This window comes from Convolutriloba macropyga, chromosome 8, assembly GCF_964194025.1.
Source record: "Convolutriloba macropyga chromosome 8, txConMacr16.3, whole genome shotgun sequence".
In the NCBI taxonomy this organism is placed as follows: domain Eukaryota; kingdom Metazoa; phylum Xenacoelomorpha; order Acoela; family Convolutidae; genus Convolutriloba; species Convolutriloba macropyga.
Window position 1 is genome coordinate 57199055 of NC_134475.1, and position 15859 is coordinate 57214913.

At 35.9% G+C, this 15859-nt stretch overlaps 1 protein-coding gene across 3 annotated transcripts in view; it reads right to left on the reverse strand.

Moving 5' to 3' along the window:
- The window catches only part of LOC142344850 (uncharacterized), a 217935-nt gene that overhangs the window by 122734 nt on the left and 79342 nt on the right, over positions 1-15859 (reverse strand). For all 3 annotated transcript variants that reach the window (XM_075396870.1, XM_075396869.1, XM_075396871.1), the window contains exon 9: positions 7414-7585. In XM_075396870.1, the coding sequence (XP_075252985.1) occupies positions 7414-7585 (172 nt within the window). The remainder of the gene's footprint in view (positions 1-7413; positions 7586-15859) is intronic.

Here is a 15859-nt window from a genome sequence, read left to right on the forward strand (position 1 = left end):
TTTTGCTGTAGAACCGTTAACGTGAAAACTTTCCAATAATCATCAAACTTAAGAGCAGTATCACAGTTGTAAATTATGTTCAGCATAAGAAGATGATTTCAAACCAAAAGAAAACTGATTAGCAACAAATTGTTGTAAATGAGGCTCTGATTGTAGTCACTATCGGTAAAAAATTTCTAATTCAAAGCCCCCTTGAGCGCTCGTCTTTGCATCTTTTCTAGTTTTCTGCAGTTTGGCTCATTCGGGAACCATATATTTGACGCGTAAAAGAGAATTGATGAAATGTAACTTTTGTATAAACTTACTTTAACTCTCTTATTTGTAGAAAAGGGAACGATTCTATTCACGAAAAAAGCTTTTGTTGTGCCTTCGATAGCCGCTGATTGATATGACTGTCCCATTTCAAATTATTAGTGATAACTATACCAAGATCATTCACCGAAGATTTGCATGTAGTTTATGTATCATCTGCATACAAGTGGACACTACACTGATCTAACCTTTTTACATCAAAACATATAGCTTCAAACTTTGCATTGTTGAATTCCAACCTGTTTTTTTTACCATTTGATAGCTTTGTTGAAATCATTTTGCAGCGAAAATAAATTCATTTGACTTCCAATAATTTTTGTGTCATCGGCAAAAAGATATGTGCTGTTCTCCAATAGAGATGGAAGGTCGTTAATGTACAAAGCGAACATAAAAACCGCAAACACTGAACTATGTGGACCACCACTCGTAACAGTTAACTCTGACGAATACTCATCTTTAACATATACGCACTGTGTTCTATTTGTTAAATAAACTGCAAAAAACTTGAGAAATTGGCTATCAAATCCAAAATGCATAAGCTTCAACAAAATTGCGTTATGATTTATTGTATCGAACGCTTCTGCAATATCGAGATAAAAGCTTAACGCAGCCTCTTTAGCATTCAAACAAAGAAAAAGTTTTCCACAATGTTGGAGCATTTGAGTGATTGTAGAATGCTTGGGCCTAAAGCCATGCTGGCGATTGTCTAAATTTTTCAATAAACGATCACTGAATGTTCTATACCATAACTTCTCGAAAATTAAGGAAAGCGCGCACAACATTGACACTTGTCTTTTATTTTTTATGTCAATTCTCGACTCTTTTTTATGTAGGGGTTTCATTATCGCTTCCTTCCAGCTCTTTGGATATTCTTGCTGATTTATATTTCTGTTAAATATCTCAGTAAAAATTGGGACAATGGCAGCTGAAAAAGTTTTCAATAAAATTGGCTGCAATTTATTGTATGAATCAGAACCCGAATTAAGGATCATTGATTTTACTTCACTGTTAGTGAAATACATATCTTCTAGACAAATTGTGGGGTCTGCTGAAGCGAGCGGCACTGAAAGAGGGCTCGTGTTTTCTTTGAAAATAGATGCGAAATGTTGATTGAAAGCATTGGCAATTTTCAACGATACAGAAGTACTGTTTCCAGCAAATTTCATAATGGTTGACAGCTGAGGAATACGACGAAAACTCTTAACAATTTGAAAAATTTCTGTCAAATTCAAATCCGCAAAGGAATTCAGATATACTGCTTCATCTAGTTCAAGTGAATCAGCTAAATTCTTTTCAAGTCCTTCAATTATGTTGAAGCTTCCCTTCGCCTTCTAGTTTTTCGAGGAATAAAGGCCACACAGCAAAAGTTGATTTCATCATAAAAAATTTGAAGTGTGTGGTTTATATCTTCAGCTCAGGCATCAAAGTAACTGAATCTTTCAGCAATTTTGGGAAGATCCGTATTTCGGAAAGAATAAACTGATATGAGGCAAAGTCTATTCGTGCGTGCTTGTGTGTTAAGAATGTTCTGTGTTTAGGTGTTTTATATGTGTTTGTTTGGTTGTGTGTGACCGTGTGAGTTTGTATTTTTGTCTGTTATAGTCTGAGTGATGCGTAGATTTGGCCGGATGGTTTGAGTGTTTGTATGTAGGTATGATAGTGGGATGTCATTAGCTTGCGTGTGTTTAAGTGCGCGGATCTGTGTTTTTGTGTTGAGTGTGAGTGTGTGTGTGCTTGGTGTATGCGTTCTTTTGTGTGTAAGTGAGTGGGTGAATGTGTTTCTGTGTTAATGAGTCTGTTTGTATGCGTGCAAAGAGGTATGTGCATCTTTCAGTGTTATTGGAGGTGTATGTACGTGTTCCTGAGTTCTATATGGAGGTGCCAGTGAATGCGTGTGTGTGCATATATGAGACTTTGTGAGTGATTGAGTGTGTGTATATGCGTCCGATGGTGTGAGTGTTTGTAATTTTGTAGGATGGTGTTTTTTAACAGATTATGTATGTGTTTGTGTGAGCGTGTGTGCATGGTGTGTAAAAGTGAATGTGGGTGTGTGCGTTTTAGATGTGAATGATAGAATGCATGTGTGCAGATGTATGAGTGTGTGTGTGTGTGAGAGAAAAGGTGTGTGTGTGTGTTTGTGTGTTTCTAGCGACCAAGTCTATGTGCATGTAAATAAAAATGCATTTGTGGGTGGTTCTTGAGAGTGTTTATTTGATTGGGCGCGATGGTATGTCTTCTGCCAACATATACAAATTTTAGTGCTAAAATTGGTAATATGATGAAATACTTGTTTTGAGTCGAAGAAATTTCCTGGTTTGCAACAACTACTGTGTGAAAATCGAACTGTTTTGTCCGATTAGATATGTTTTTCTTTCATATTGTTCTACTTTTTTATATCTTTTCACGAGTTTATGTGCGTTTGACTCACATTGATTTTGAGCTTCCCGAGTTGAGAAAAGGCGTTGAGACTGACAAAATAGGCGTCGTTTTTGGAGAGTTTTTGTCGGTTTTGTTGTTTGTTTTTGAAAGAAAGATCTGTAACACAGGTTGAAGTTCGGTTTATGTCTTGGAAAATAGTTTTTCGAATCAAACCATGGCTATTAACCCCCCAAAGAAAAAGTACAAGGGTGTGATAAGCGAGAGGTAAACTCCGTGATTGACACGCCAATTATCGATAGCTCAGTCCCTCGCCTCCATGAATCTCTCTGTGTGAGTATGAGCTTTTAATTAGGCTCATGTTGAACATAGCTTGTCCAATATTGGCAGCAGTAGTGGTACCACGTTTAAGTTTCACAAAAAACATTGATACTCATAAAATGAACAGTCTGAGGTTTAGGGAATAATAGAATAATTCACGCAATTACACAGAAACAAAATTATTAATTTTTTTTTACCTTTGAAAAAACTATTCAAATCAAACCATGTTTATGAACCACCACTCATCTAACTACTACGACTATATTTTTTTCTTGCCACTGATATGTTTTTTGAAATATTCTCACCTGCTATCGCGAGTAGAAATTGTGGATTATGTAACAACTGCCAAAAAAGTCATTTCTCAATTGATTAAAAAGTGTTTGGAAGGCGGATAATAAAAATAAAAAGTAAAGCGTGGCTTTGATCAAATTTGAAATGGTGCGTTAACCTCAACGTTCGATTTGTTAATTACTTGGCGGTGTATTAAAGGCTGTACTTTGCCAGCAAAGCTCTAAAAATAATGGGAACGCGAATAATTAGATTTCTTTCATTCAATTAGCTCCTTCAGAAAAAACAAAAACAGAATAAATGGGCGCATTGATATTTTTGGTGCATTATAAATATTTCAAATCAGTTACCTCTGGATAAAGAACTCTTGCAATGCGTGAACTTTAACGGTTAAAGGAAAACTTAAGTACATTCAGTTGAAAGATTTTTTCAAGCCTGCAAAGGTCGATTTGCTGTTAAGTATGCTTTTGCATTGTAGCCAGTTTAAATAGCCCTAAAAAAACTCGTAGCTATAGAAATAATAGATCTTAATGGTATAAGCTGAGTAATGGTAAAGAATATAAAAAATAAGGCCGTATAAATTGCCATCAATTGTTTCAACCAAAAGAACAACTTGAGCTCTGTAAGAGGCACTGTTTTGAGTTAGCGATATATCGATCAAACAAGATTACAATAGTCTGATGCCATGGGCATCTTTTGATAAAGAAATCTATTTTTTTCTTTAATATGCCAGCAATGGGGGCCTTTAAACCGGGCGAACATCAATCACTTGTTCTGATTATTAGGTTTACAAACATTCATTTGAAGCTGAAAATCTGGTTCAAATGCGTTGAATTTCACGCAATGTTTTTCGCATATTTGAAGAGAGCTGCAAAAATAATGTGATATTAACCTGGACCATTTAACAGGTACAAAATCCAATAAACCAGAGTATTCTAGCGAGAGCTAGACCTTGGATTAAGTTATTTATACCAGTTTTAATAATCGCTAGTATTAGGATTGCATTTCATAATCCCTTTAGTGGAATTAATATGGTAGCAGGGTCGTATTATATAGCCTTATTCAACCAAATATTAGTTTAGAGGTTTTGCGGCGACTTCATTAAGATATTATCAGTCAAAAAAATTCAAAAAGGAAATCCTCGCAGTTCACTTTGTATCAGGTTATCAGAAAAAATTGTAATATCATTCAAACTTGAATTACAGTTGGGTTCTAAGCAAAGCTAAAAAACGATTATTGATTTTATTTGGGACCGATAATTCAGCACTAGTTTTCTAATATGAAAACCCTACCTAAGACTCAGTGAGTGTCAGTACTGATTCAGTACTGAGTCAGAACAGAATCCACAATCAATGCTCTCTGAGTTCTTCTTTATCAGAGGCGAATTCAGACAGTATTTTTGAATCACTCAGCTATGACTCAGACGAAACTTCAGGAGATTTTTTTACCACCAAAAGCATGAATATTTATTCAGAGACAACTTTTTTCACTGTTTTTTTTACAGGTTTTGAACTACTTTGCCAACAGTTGAACAATAATTGGCCTACTCGTATAATTTTATTTGTTAACTCCACTACTGTCTATCCAAAATCCGGGATGATAAAAGGAGGAGAGCAAAGAGAAACAACAGTGCTGGAAAATTTTATTTTCGCTGTTTTTTTAACTTGACTGGACAAATTTTCTGACAAATTTTAGCTAGACTTAAAGCATTTTTTTCACATATCGTATAATTTTTGCACTTACAAAGACATAAATGTGAAAGAAATGGAGTAAAATTTTCTTGGCTCACGGTTTTTATGTGCATATCGCCTCATTCAGACAAAAGTCAGAACCTAAAATAGAGAAGGCATAAAAAAAAATAACAATCTGAAGCTGATTTTAATTCAGAGCCTTAACAAACTTCAGATCCTAAGCTGAATCAGACAATAAATCAGCACTGATAACTCTCCGTTTTTTCTTGTTCAGAACCGAATTCTCACTACTATACGTAAGATAATGAATCATAACAACCCTTTCGCTACATAGTAAATTAATTTTATTACTTTTGCTCCAATTAAAGTATAAACGCAAATGAATGAGCTGTATTATATATCAAAGAACGTCAAAAAAAGCAATGAAGCAACCAAATATTAGGCAAAAAAGGAAAAAGAAAAACGATATAAATTCATTGGCAGAATTAAATGCTGAGAACATCAGCCAAAAGATCAGAAACTTGAGATGAAAAACAATGGAGGTAATGAGCAATATGCACGCAGGGCTAAATGAGCAGAAACATTGGACTTATAAGAAAGCAAACAGTTTGATGAGGGCAACATGGTAATGGAATCCTAGTCGCGACCAGCTTGTTATCTTGCAGGAACGTGACAGATTCTGAGAGATGAACGGTTATCTTATAAAATCTGGCAGAAAAACGATAATCTTCCAAGATGCTGCCAGTAAAATGTTTGTTTTTGCCTAATCTACCAGAAAAAAGATTACTTGGCAGAATCTGCCGGAAGAATGGCTATCTTGCGAGATTCTGGCAGAAAAATGATTACTTTCCAAAATTCTGATAAAATTAAATGGGTTCGTTACAGTTCAGCTGCATTTAAATTGGCTGATTATATCTAATCAGCTTAAAAAAGTTTCTCAGAAAATTATTTCAAGTACAGTTGCCTGGTTGATTTTAAAGATTTATAGAAAAAATATCAAAATTTTTGAATTCTGTTTGATGAAAAGCTGTTTGGTATGATAGTTTACCAAATTGCTTTTCCAAAATTTTGATGAGTTTATACTTTATGGTATGTTCGTTGTGCATGAAATACAAACAATTAATTTTTCAACGCATTTTTTCCCTATTGCATTTTTCCTTATTGCGTCAATTATGAAGAAATATTTGAATTGATTTTTGTGTTTGATTATACACAACAAGCTCAGAAAGCGTTACGTTTTTGCAGTAAAGCTTATAAAATGGGCAAAAAAAGTTACATTAGAAAACTCCCACAGAAGAAGCCGTTCGAAAATTATCCCAAAATAGAAAAATGTTATTTTATATGAATCTGACAGAAAATTTGTTATCTTACGTTACTCTGACAGGAAAATGTTGTACGATTCAGGCTCAAAAATGGTTATTATAATATTGTGGCAGAAGGATCTATAATTCGTAGGAATCTGGCAGAATTTTTTGCCAGAAGGTGCATCGTCAGAAACTGTCAGATTCCTACAAGATAACCATCCATTCTCAAAAAGGGACTATAAAAGCAGACTCAAGCGGTTCTTTTTGCCAGAGTCAGCATTTTCTAGTAGACGATACGGTTAATTTTTGGTTGGTTATCTTGTATTTTGTTACCCGTGCAATTATTGTTTTTCGATAAGACATGTATGATCCTGACCTCTTGCAAAACTTGAAACATCTTGCCAAGAAATTGAAATATCAGAATTTAATTGTAAATTTTAATAGAATGCGATGTGAGCTATGCCATTGTTTACTTTTCTTGCTTATATTGCAAGGATCTTGTTTCTTGTTTCTCAATATCCACGCAAAAATCTTTCAAGTTCGTACAAATATTGATGTTTTCTTGTCATGTGTCATGTTAATATCTTGCAATTTACGTCGTTTTAGCATGTTTCATATTAAGGTGTAAAAAATTTGAGTGGCTTGGGTATTATAATTATAATACCCAAGCGACTCAAATTTTGTTATATCTTAATATGAAGCATGCTAAAACGAGGTAAATCTTGCAAAGATATTGTCAAATCTTGCCAGAATCTTGCCAAGATGGCACATGACAAGAAAACATCAAGACTTGTACAATCTTGCAAGATTTTGGCGTGGGTTTCGTAGCTAACTGTTCCGCGCTGAGAGCGAACTATAGCTGACACATCCGGAAATTAAAAAAGTTAATAAAACTTAGATTGCATGTTCGGGCATACTTGCTAAACTTCAGTATCATAAGAAAACGTGATAAGACCGGGTTAATGATGATTGAAATATGTGAGAAGGTTTTTTGATAGTTTTGGATCAGTTTGAGCAGCCGACAGTTTTTGAGACAACAAACAACAATTCAATACATATCATTCTTATTTCATCACTTTAACTTTTAGTAGTAATTTTTGGGATATAGGACTGTGCCAGACCTGCATCGACACACTGGGTCTTGGTGTGATGAAGGAGGTGTCATCCAGAGAGGGACTGCTCCCTCCGTGGTCAACGGATGACCTGGGTGACGTCACACAGGATGAAGAGGGAGAGCTCTGATTGGACAGTCCACAAGATGACATAGAGCTGCCTTGGTCACTCAGAGACGATCTAGGCATAAAAGTTACATCTTTCTCTGTTCATAAGATCACCTTGTTTAACATAAATTGAAGCAAATTGAAACAAGTCTCTCACTGAAGGTGCCATTGATTGCAATTGGAAAAAAAGAATTAGATATGCCCGGAATGCTGATCGCAATTTCACAACAGATGGCCAGAATTTGACCAAATATGATGAAAATAACAATTTATTCTCGCAAAAATGGTAGGGAAGGATCTGAGGTTGGCCGGAAAAAAGGAAAGATTTGGTATGAAACTTAATATTTGCTTTTATTGGCCTGCTGACCAAATTAATATCGAATGATTGTCGTGAACGATCTTACAACAACATTGCCCTTCACAACATCTTGAAAGATACCCAGGTTGAGGTGCCAGACCGAAAGTCGATATGTCCAGACCGTCCCAGACGGAAAGTGTCTATGTCCAGACCTTCCCAGACGGAAAGTGCCTATGTCCAGACTATCGTGCGTTCGAAACTTTTTGTGAGTTCATCGTGCATATGTCGTTCATCAATTGCATATGTCCAGTTCACAATCGTGCGTTCAAAATTGCATATTTCCAGACTATCGTGCGTTCAAAATTGCATATGTCCAGACTATCGTGCGTTCAAAATTGCATATGTCCAGCCTATCGTGCGTTCATTTCTTTTCCAGACCGTGTAATTTTGAACGCACAACGCCACCTTGTGCGTTCATTTCGGTCTGGAGATATCGACTTTCGGTCTGGCACCTCAACCTGGGTAATCTTCCATCTTATAAATCTGCAAGTTATCTGAAAAAAATTGAACATGATCTGCATGAGAAACACTGTCTTTCCACTAAGATTTTTTTTACGACTCCAACGACTAAAATTGCTGTTCTAAAATTCTGATTATTCAAAAAATTCGGAAATTCAAATTATTATACAAAATAACAAAGGCGTTCGGTAATGTGGGTTCGAATATAATGTTGCGTCCCCACTCATCCCTCTTCTTGTTTTTTATCTACCAAATGAGATAGAGTTTTTTCATACAAAATATTCCTAGTGATACTATAATTATACTGAAATACGGCGAGGAAAGAAAGAACAAAGGGACTTATTTCAGGAGTGTAGCACTCGCAAGCAAGATAAGAGAAAGAACATTGAAAACAGAAGTTAAACTCCTGTTTGTTTAGTGAATCTCAATTAGCTGGAATTTTCGTCACACCTATTTAACATTGTTTAAGAATTTCTTTATTAATAGCCGCACAGCGATAGCTGGGGCTATTATTGGCCTTCTCTTGTTTTTTTACAATTCAAAGAATTTGAATTGTATTGGGGCGCTGTCTTTTTTTTTTAAGATCTGTTCACACATTTTCATGATTTTTGAAGTCAAATTGGAGTAGTGATTTTGGTCACGCCGAAACAGGAAATGGAGCGAAAAAGCGAGTGGTTTTGCGGCGTGAATTTTTTTCGCTCTAATTTTAAAGTAGAGTGAGAAAATGGTGTTTGAACAAAAATTCGGTTTCTCGGTAGTGGTTTTTTTGTTCACATGCGGCAATTTCACTCTGATTTTTACTGTTTTTTCGATTTTTTGGATAGGATTTTTTTCTAAATGGTTTTCCCAATCCATTCAAAGCTCATTCTAGGCCTAGTTTTTTGTGTGAATTAAATTTTCTTTTCTCGTTAGTGGTTTTTTTGTTCACATGCGGCATTTTCACATTGATTTTCTGTTTTTTTTTCTTATTTTTTTATCAGAATTTTTTAAAAATGGTTTTCTCCATTCACTCTTAGTCCATTCTAGGTCTGGTTTTTCTGTTTAGTCAATGAAAATTCTTTGAATTGTACGTCAGGACTTGTCCTGCTATGTTTTTTTATTTCGTCGTCATGATTTTTGTTACGACCATATGACGTCACAGCCACTTTTTGTTCATTCGTTCATGCAATTTCAACTGAATTTCATGTGTGACGTCATTTTTTGCTCTTAGTGGAGCGAGCTTTTTGTTCATGCGCGTGATTAAATTTTTGGTCACACTTGACTTACCTCACTCTCAAAAATGACTTCCTCACTTTGAATTTGACTTTTTACTTTAATTCAAAGAGATAAGGTCAAATTGGTGTGTGTCACTCTAAATGAAGGTTATTTGAGATCAGCTAATAGAGGCAGCAATAACTTATACAGATTTTTAATCAAAATATAACAGATCAGCCCTCAATGAAAAGACGAATTTTTTTGGTCTGTCTTTCTTACTGTTTTTTTAGACTGCCGATCTACGAATCTATTGCGGCTATTTTCTGGCAATCTGCCAGCTATGTTTAAAAGATGACGCTTTAAAGCTAACTGATTGGATGCTCAATTTATTTTTCCAGTGAGAGTAAAATAAGCTGTAAAATATGACTTTTAATTGACAGTAAAAGTAGAAAAAGGTGCAAAACTGTCAAAAAATAGACGGCATCCAAAACAATCTAGAAACTTAGGTTGTAGAAAACTAAAAAAGAACAATAATAGCCTCCCTATCGCTTCATGGCTGTAACCAATAAATATTTTCCAAAATTTTTTTAAGGCCCAATGGACCAAAAAATGACGTTAAAATTGAACAGAACTATAGATGTAAAAGATAGGAATAGTTCACAAATTTCAAATGCTATTAGATTATAAATTTAAAAAAAGAGACAAAATTTAGCACAAACTTTGGATCAATTGATTCAGCAATGCAATCTCATTTTTGAAAAGTTGACCATTTAACCTGTTTGGTCAAATTTCAACTTATTATAAAACCAAAGAGAATTTAAGCAAAAACACTATGTAATAAAAAGAACAACCCTTGAAAATCAATCAATGTTCGCAGAAATTTAAAACCTCGATATCTCAGCAAAAGCGTGAAACTTTAGTATAATTTTTTTTATACGTTTGACTGACTCGTTAAAGATATCACTCACAACTCTTTGTGACAAACATCTTGATTGGCCAAAACTGACAAAAAAATCTAGTTTAATATAAAGTTCCTCTTCCCAATAAGGGCGAGAGAATTTAGAAAAAATTCATATAATCCTTGCGAAATAGAAAATTTTTGTAATGAACTGAAAAGATAAAACAGATAGATGGAAATTTTTATTTGTGTAAGTCCCGACGAAAAAGACCTTCTTGGATTTCATGCCTTAATCCTTAACGAAATAGTAACAATTTATACTTTGGTGGCTGAACATAACTAGTTTCCTTATTAAAAATCAATTGTGAATTAGTTTTTGTCTCTGTTGATTTCTAATGACATTCTTTCAATAAAACTCCTCGGAAAGTCTTGCAAAAAGTAAAATATGATTTTTAGTAAGGTCCAATGTTCGCCACGATACCAAGCATGAGGAAGATTTCCGTTGCCTTGCGTAATAGCCATCGTTTTTGTTTGAAACATGCAAGAAACTTTGCTGCAAGAATGTTACAAGAAAACAATCTGGTTTCATCAAATTTATCGCCATTCTGAAATTGTCACATGAATAGCGACAGATCAAAATTAGAACAAAAAATTATTTTTTTGCCATCTGCTTTGGTATTCATTTGTCGTGTTTCTTCTCAATTTTTATGTTTTACCCAGGCATGTTATAAAGACACGGGTTGACCCAATAATTCGAAAATTAATATTTACAACTTCAAATGGTGGAGTATATTATAAATTCCAGTGAAAAGATTTTCAATGAGCTAAAAGTTAAAAAAATTGTTTCGAGTAAACTGAAGTGGTACAACAAGAAAAACCAAATTTTTATTCAACCACTAAAGCACAAAAAATCCGAATTTATAATCTTCGGCGGTCGCATATTGTGGAAAAGATGTAGCCAAATAACACCAGAAACAAATCCAGAGGGAACTGAGGGACCACAGCTTACAATTCTATTGGAAATCAATGACTCTGCCTCCAAATATAATCAGTCTTCAGACAAGGAATCTTTGCACTGTTTATCGAAGAACTACAGTCTTAGAACTTCAAACGGCAAAAATTATTTCATTTGGATGTTAATCGTAAACTTTAAAAAAATAAATTGTTGTAACCCATCAACTAGCCATTAAAACTGCTCAATAGTTTTTTCAAGAACTTGACAATAATTAGAGTCACCGGAACAAAAAAACAACAACTTGATAGAAAAGAGTCCAAAATTTCCTCAGCGGATCAACTAAAAACAACTATGAACAAATCAGATGACCTCGTTCAATCGCAACGTTTTACAGATGTAAAGTCTCCATGTACGACAAAACAGACATTTCTCAGGCCGAAAAAAGCTGCTTCAGAAGAAAACAATGATCTTGTACTGCTTGAAAATCAACGTTGCGGTAAACCGGACACCACATCGATAAAAATACTCTTTCTGCAGCCAAGGAGAGAAAATGACATCCCTGAATCCATTTCGCCTGTCTATAAATAATGGCAATAAAAATCAACTGAGTGCATCAGCTGTTCATGGATGTGTATTGGCTTCACCGAGAACCCTTACTGCAACTCTTTAGCTTAATGGTTGAAAATTTCATCAAAAGGCAAGCAAAAAAAATTCCTGGCTTATGCAGGATTTGTTTAGATCTAAGCTTTATCCTTTGCAGGAAGAAGGAGCCTCAATTTTTGCATATTCGGTAAAAAAAAAACAATAAAGTTTCCCTTGTGGTTTTAGAAGCTCATGAGGTCTCACGAAATAGTCAAGACTTTTGAAAAACCTCATAAGAACTTCCATTTTTTTGCTGCAGAATTTCCAATTACCAGAAAGTTTCCAACGATCTTTCTTTTATGAAAACGTTGTATTTCTACCAATATTTCAATTCAAGTCATTGTTTCACAATATTAAAAATCCAACATTAAATTTTTCTATCTACCCGGGAAACTCATTATGAGCATTTCAATTCAACTCATTTTTTGCGTATCATTTTTTGACAAAGTTACGATAAAAATGGGTTCAAATGCAAATCAATTTCTCTCCTTTGATCGTGTCTAATAAAGTCATCTTCCAAATGATCAGAATAATTCTGCACTACAAAGTTATTGAGTTCCGGCTAAGACGAAACATCGAGTAAAATTGTTGAGTATACGCACTGTGACGCTAGCTGCAGAAACACAACATAAGACATATTTTGGACACAACAGAAGACAAAAGTTTGGTCTAAGCACGTTTCAAACATGCTCAAGTCGGTACATAGTTTTGCACAATAATGTTGCGAAAGCTTACCTGAGGTCAATTGGGTCACAAAAAGTACGCCATACGAATAAAGCTTTGAGCGAAAATGCCGTGGTCGATAACACGGGTCAAAGAATTCAATAAGTTGAAATTTAAATTAAATTTTGAACTGAAAATATAAAAAAATAAGCTTGTATTTATAGTGGTTATCTATGCGAAAATATACAGAGAAAATTTGGAATAGCTAAAAATATTTTACATGATTGGCATGTGAATAGATCTTAACTCCGAATCCCGGAGGGGATTTTCTATTTTCATCAAGATTTCATCAAAATCATGTATGGCTTGGGTAAAATCGAGTTCATTAATTGAAGGTCGGTGGAAGTTAGAATCAGGTTTCTGTTGGTGGGAGAATTTGCTTCTGACATATGATTGATAGGTCAATAAGATAATGATAGCGCCAAAACAAAATTAGAATTGAGTTTAGTTTTGTGGCCATTACATATCGACACAGCAATAAAGTTTGTCAGGTAAGTTCTTCTTTCATTCTTTGAAACTTTAATAAAGAAAAATTCTAAGTTTCTTGATGTTTCTTTGAAACCATCACATCCTCCCTCCTTTTTTAAGCAAGTTTGTGGGTATAGGTTTTCCAAATCTGTCGGGCTGTTTTCTGTTTCTTGTTGATGTTTGTGAAGGCTCTGAGGTTTCGGGTTGTTGGTGCTCTGCAGATGATGTGGCTGCAGAAGCTTCATCTTGAAGTGAAGGTCCCATATCTGTGCTCTGAAGTTGTTGTTCTGATTGAGATATGGTCTCCTCCACTGCTGGTTCAGTTTTCACATTGTCCTCGTCTAGTCTTGCAATTTGGTTGTCGCTCACTAGAATAGTCCGTGCTGAGTTTTCGCGCTGGATGAAGGTAGCAGGAGCTGTCTTTGTTTTTTTGTTGGCTTTGAATAGAATGGGTCCGCACAAGTCGAAATCTGCTATTGCTGGTAGTCTCACTCTGCGTCCCAACAAGTGTTCAACTGGAGTTTTGCTCCTCGTCTTTGAAATGTTGCGATGTGTCATCAGTGCCCTTTGCAGGAAAGCTCCAAATGACACATTAAGTTTGGGACTCCACGCTTGAAGTGCCCGCTTCACTGTCTGAACTGCTCTTTCAGCTAGTCCATTAGCTCTTAGATGATAGACGGGTGATTCTATTTTCTTAAATCCCAATGATTCACACCACTGTTTAAGGTCACCACTTACAAACTCAGGACCATTATCAGAAACTAAAGTTTTTGGCATTCCGAATCTTGCAAAGATTTGACTAAGATATATTTTAACTGTTTCTGATGTTCTATTTCCCGCGGGGAAGATAAGCCCATTCCATGTGGAGCCGTTCCCAAACGTCGGCTTCTGGCCACGTAGAGACTGTTTTTCCCAGGCTAGGCCTGTTCAATTGACAATTCTTACATTTACTAACAAAGTGTTGAACGTCTTGGGTAATGCCAGGCCACCATGCTATCATTCTGACTGATGCCTCAGTTGCATTCTTCCCGGGATGTGTCTCATGCGCTTTTGCCAAAACCAAGTGTCGTAGTTTGGGTGGAATGAAAGGAACAACACATCTGAAGATGGTTCCATTATGTAAAGTAAGTGCATCTTTCTGTTGTTCGAATCCTTTTTCCGCTTCTGAACATTGTTTCCAATTGACGCTTTTGATTCGTTTCATTATGTCCTAGAAGATTCTGTTTGTTCCAAGTTCAGTTTTGATTTCTTCTTGGGTCACTAAATCACTGTGGGCGAAGTAGATGTTATTGATTGCGAAGCACACTCGATCGTTGTCCGATTTGTCTTCGTCAAAAACCCTTCTGCTCAAAGCATCTGCATGGGGTATCTGCTCTCCCGGTGTGTACCTCAACTCATAGTCGAAACCCATTAGGGCTATTGCCCATCTTGTGATTCTCGCTGATGTTGTCTTCGGGTTCTCCTCGTGTGGTGCAAAAAGATATTTGAGTGATTTGTGGTCAGTCTGTAGGGTAACGCGTCTTCCAAGAAGGAATTGTTTTAGTCTCGTGACCACAAACACAATTGCCAGTGCTTCCCGCTCTATGTTCGGGTAGTTTTGCTCTGATGGAGTCAATTTTATTGATACATATATGACTGGATGTCCTTCTTGCGAAAGAACCCCGCCAATGGCTTTTTCAGAGGCGTCAGTAGTAACTGTTGCTTCTTTTTGTAGACTATATGGCTGTAATAGTTGGTTAGCACATAATTCATTTTTTCTTCAAAGGCTTTTTGTTGCATTTTGCGCCATGAGAAATCGCTATTTCTCATGTTATTTAGGGGTAGCATTTTTGTTGCAAAATCAGCGATCATTCTTCCGTAAAAATTAGCTAGCCCAACAAACGATTCGAGTTGTTTATTGTTAGTTGGTGCTCTTGCATTTTTTATTTTTTCAACATGTTTGGGATCTGTTGCTATTCCCTACATTGAAAGGGAGTATCCCAAAAAACTAACGCTATCAACTGGTTTTGAGTTAGATTTTTTCTCATTAATAGTAAAATTTTTCTCACGTAGTCGACTCCTGACTGCAAGCATTCTCTTGTCGAACTGCTCCTTGGTAGTTCCATACACCAATACATCGTCTTGAAAGATCACAACACCTTTGATTCCTTTGAGTGTTGATTCGATGCAATTCTGGAAGATTGAAGAAGAGTTTTTTTAATACCTGAGGTAGTCGGCACATCTTGAACAATCCATGAGATGTGTTGATTGTGCATATATCTTTTACTTCTTCGTCAAGTTCAATTTGATAGTAGGCATCTGAGAGGTCAAATTTGCCAAAGTATGAGGCCCCATGTAGGTTGTGGAAGATCGTCTCCATGTCTGGTATTGGGTAGTCCTCATCCGTGACGTTGCCATTGATGTGCACTTTCAAGTCCCCGCAAGGTCTCAGTTCTCCACTCTTATTTCTCTGTCACACCACTGGGGATGCATTAGTGACTTCTCCTGGCTGTACCGACCGGTTCAAGGATGCTTTTTCTGTTCAGCTTGTTCCAGCTTCTCTGTTACCTTGTCTTGAAGAGGTAGAGGTATTTTTCTGGCTTTGCAAAACATTGGCTGTGTTCCTGGTATCAGCTTCACATGAGCTGTGTAACCCTTCACAGCAGGTAGG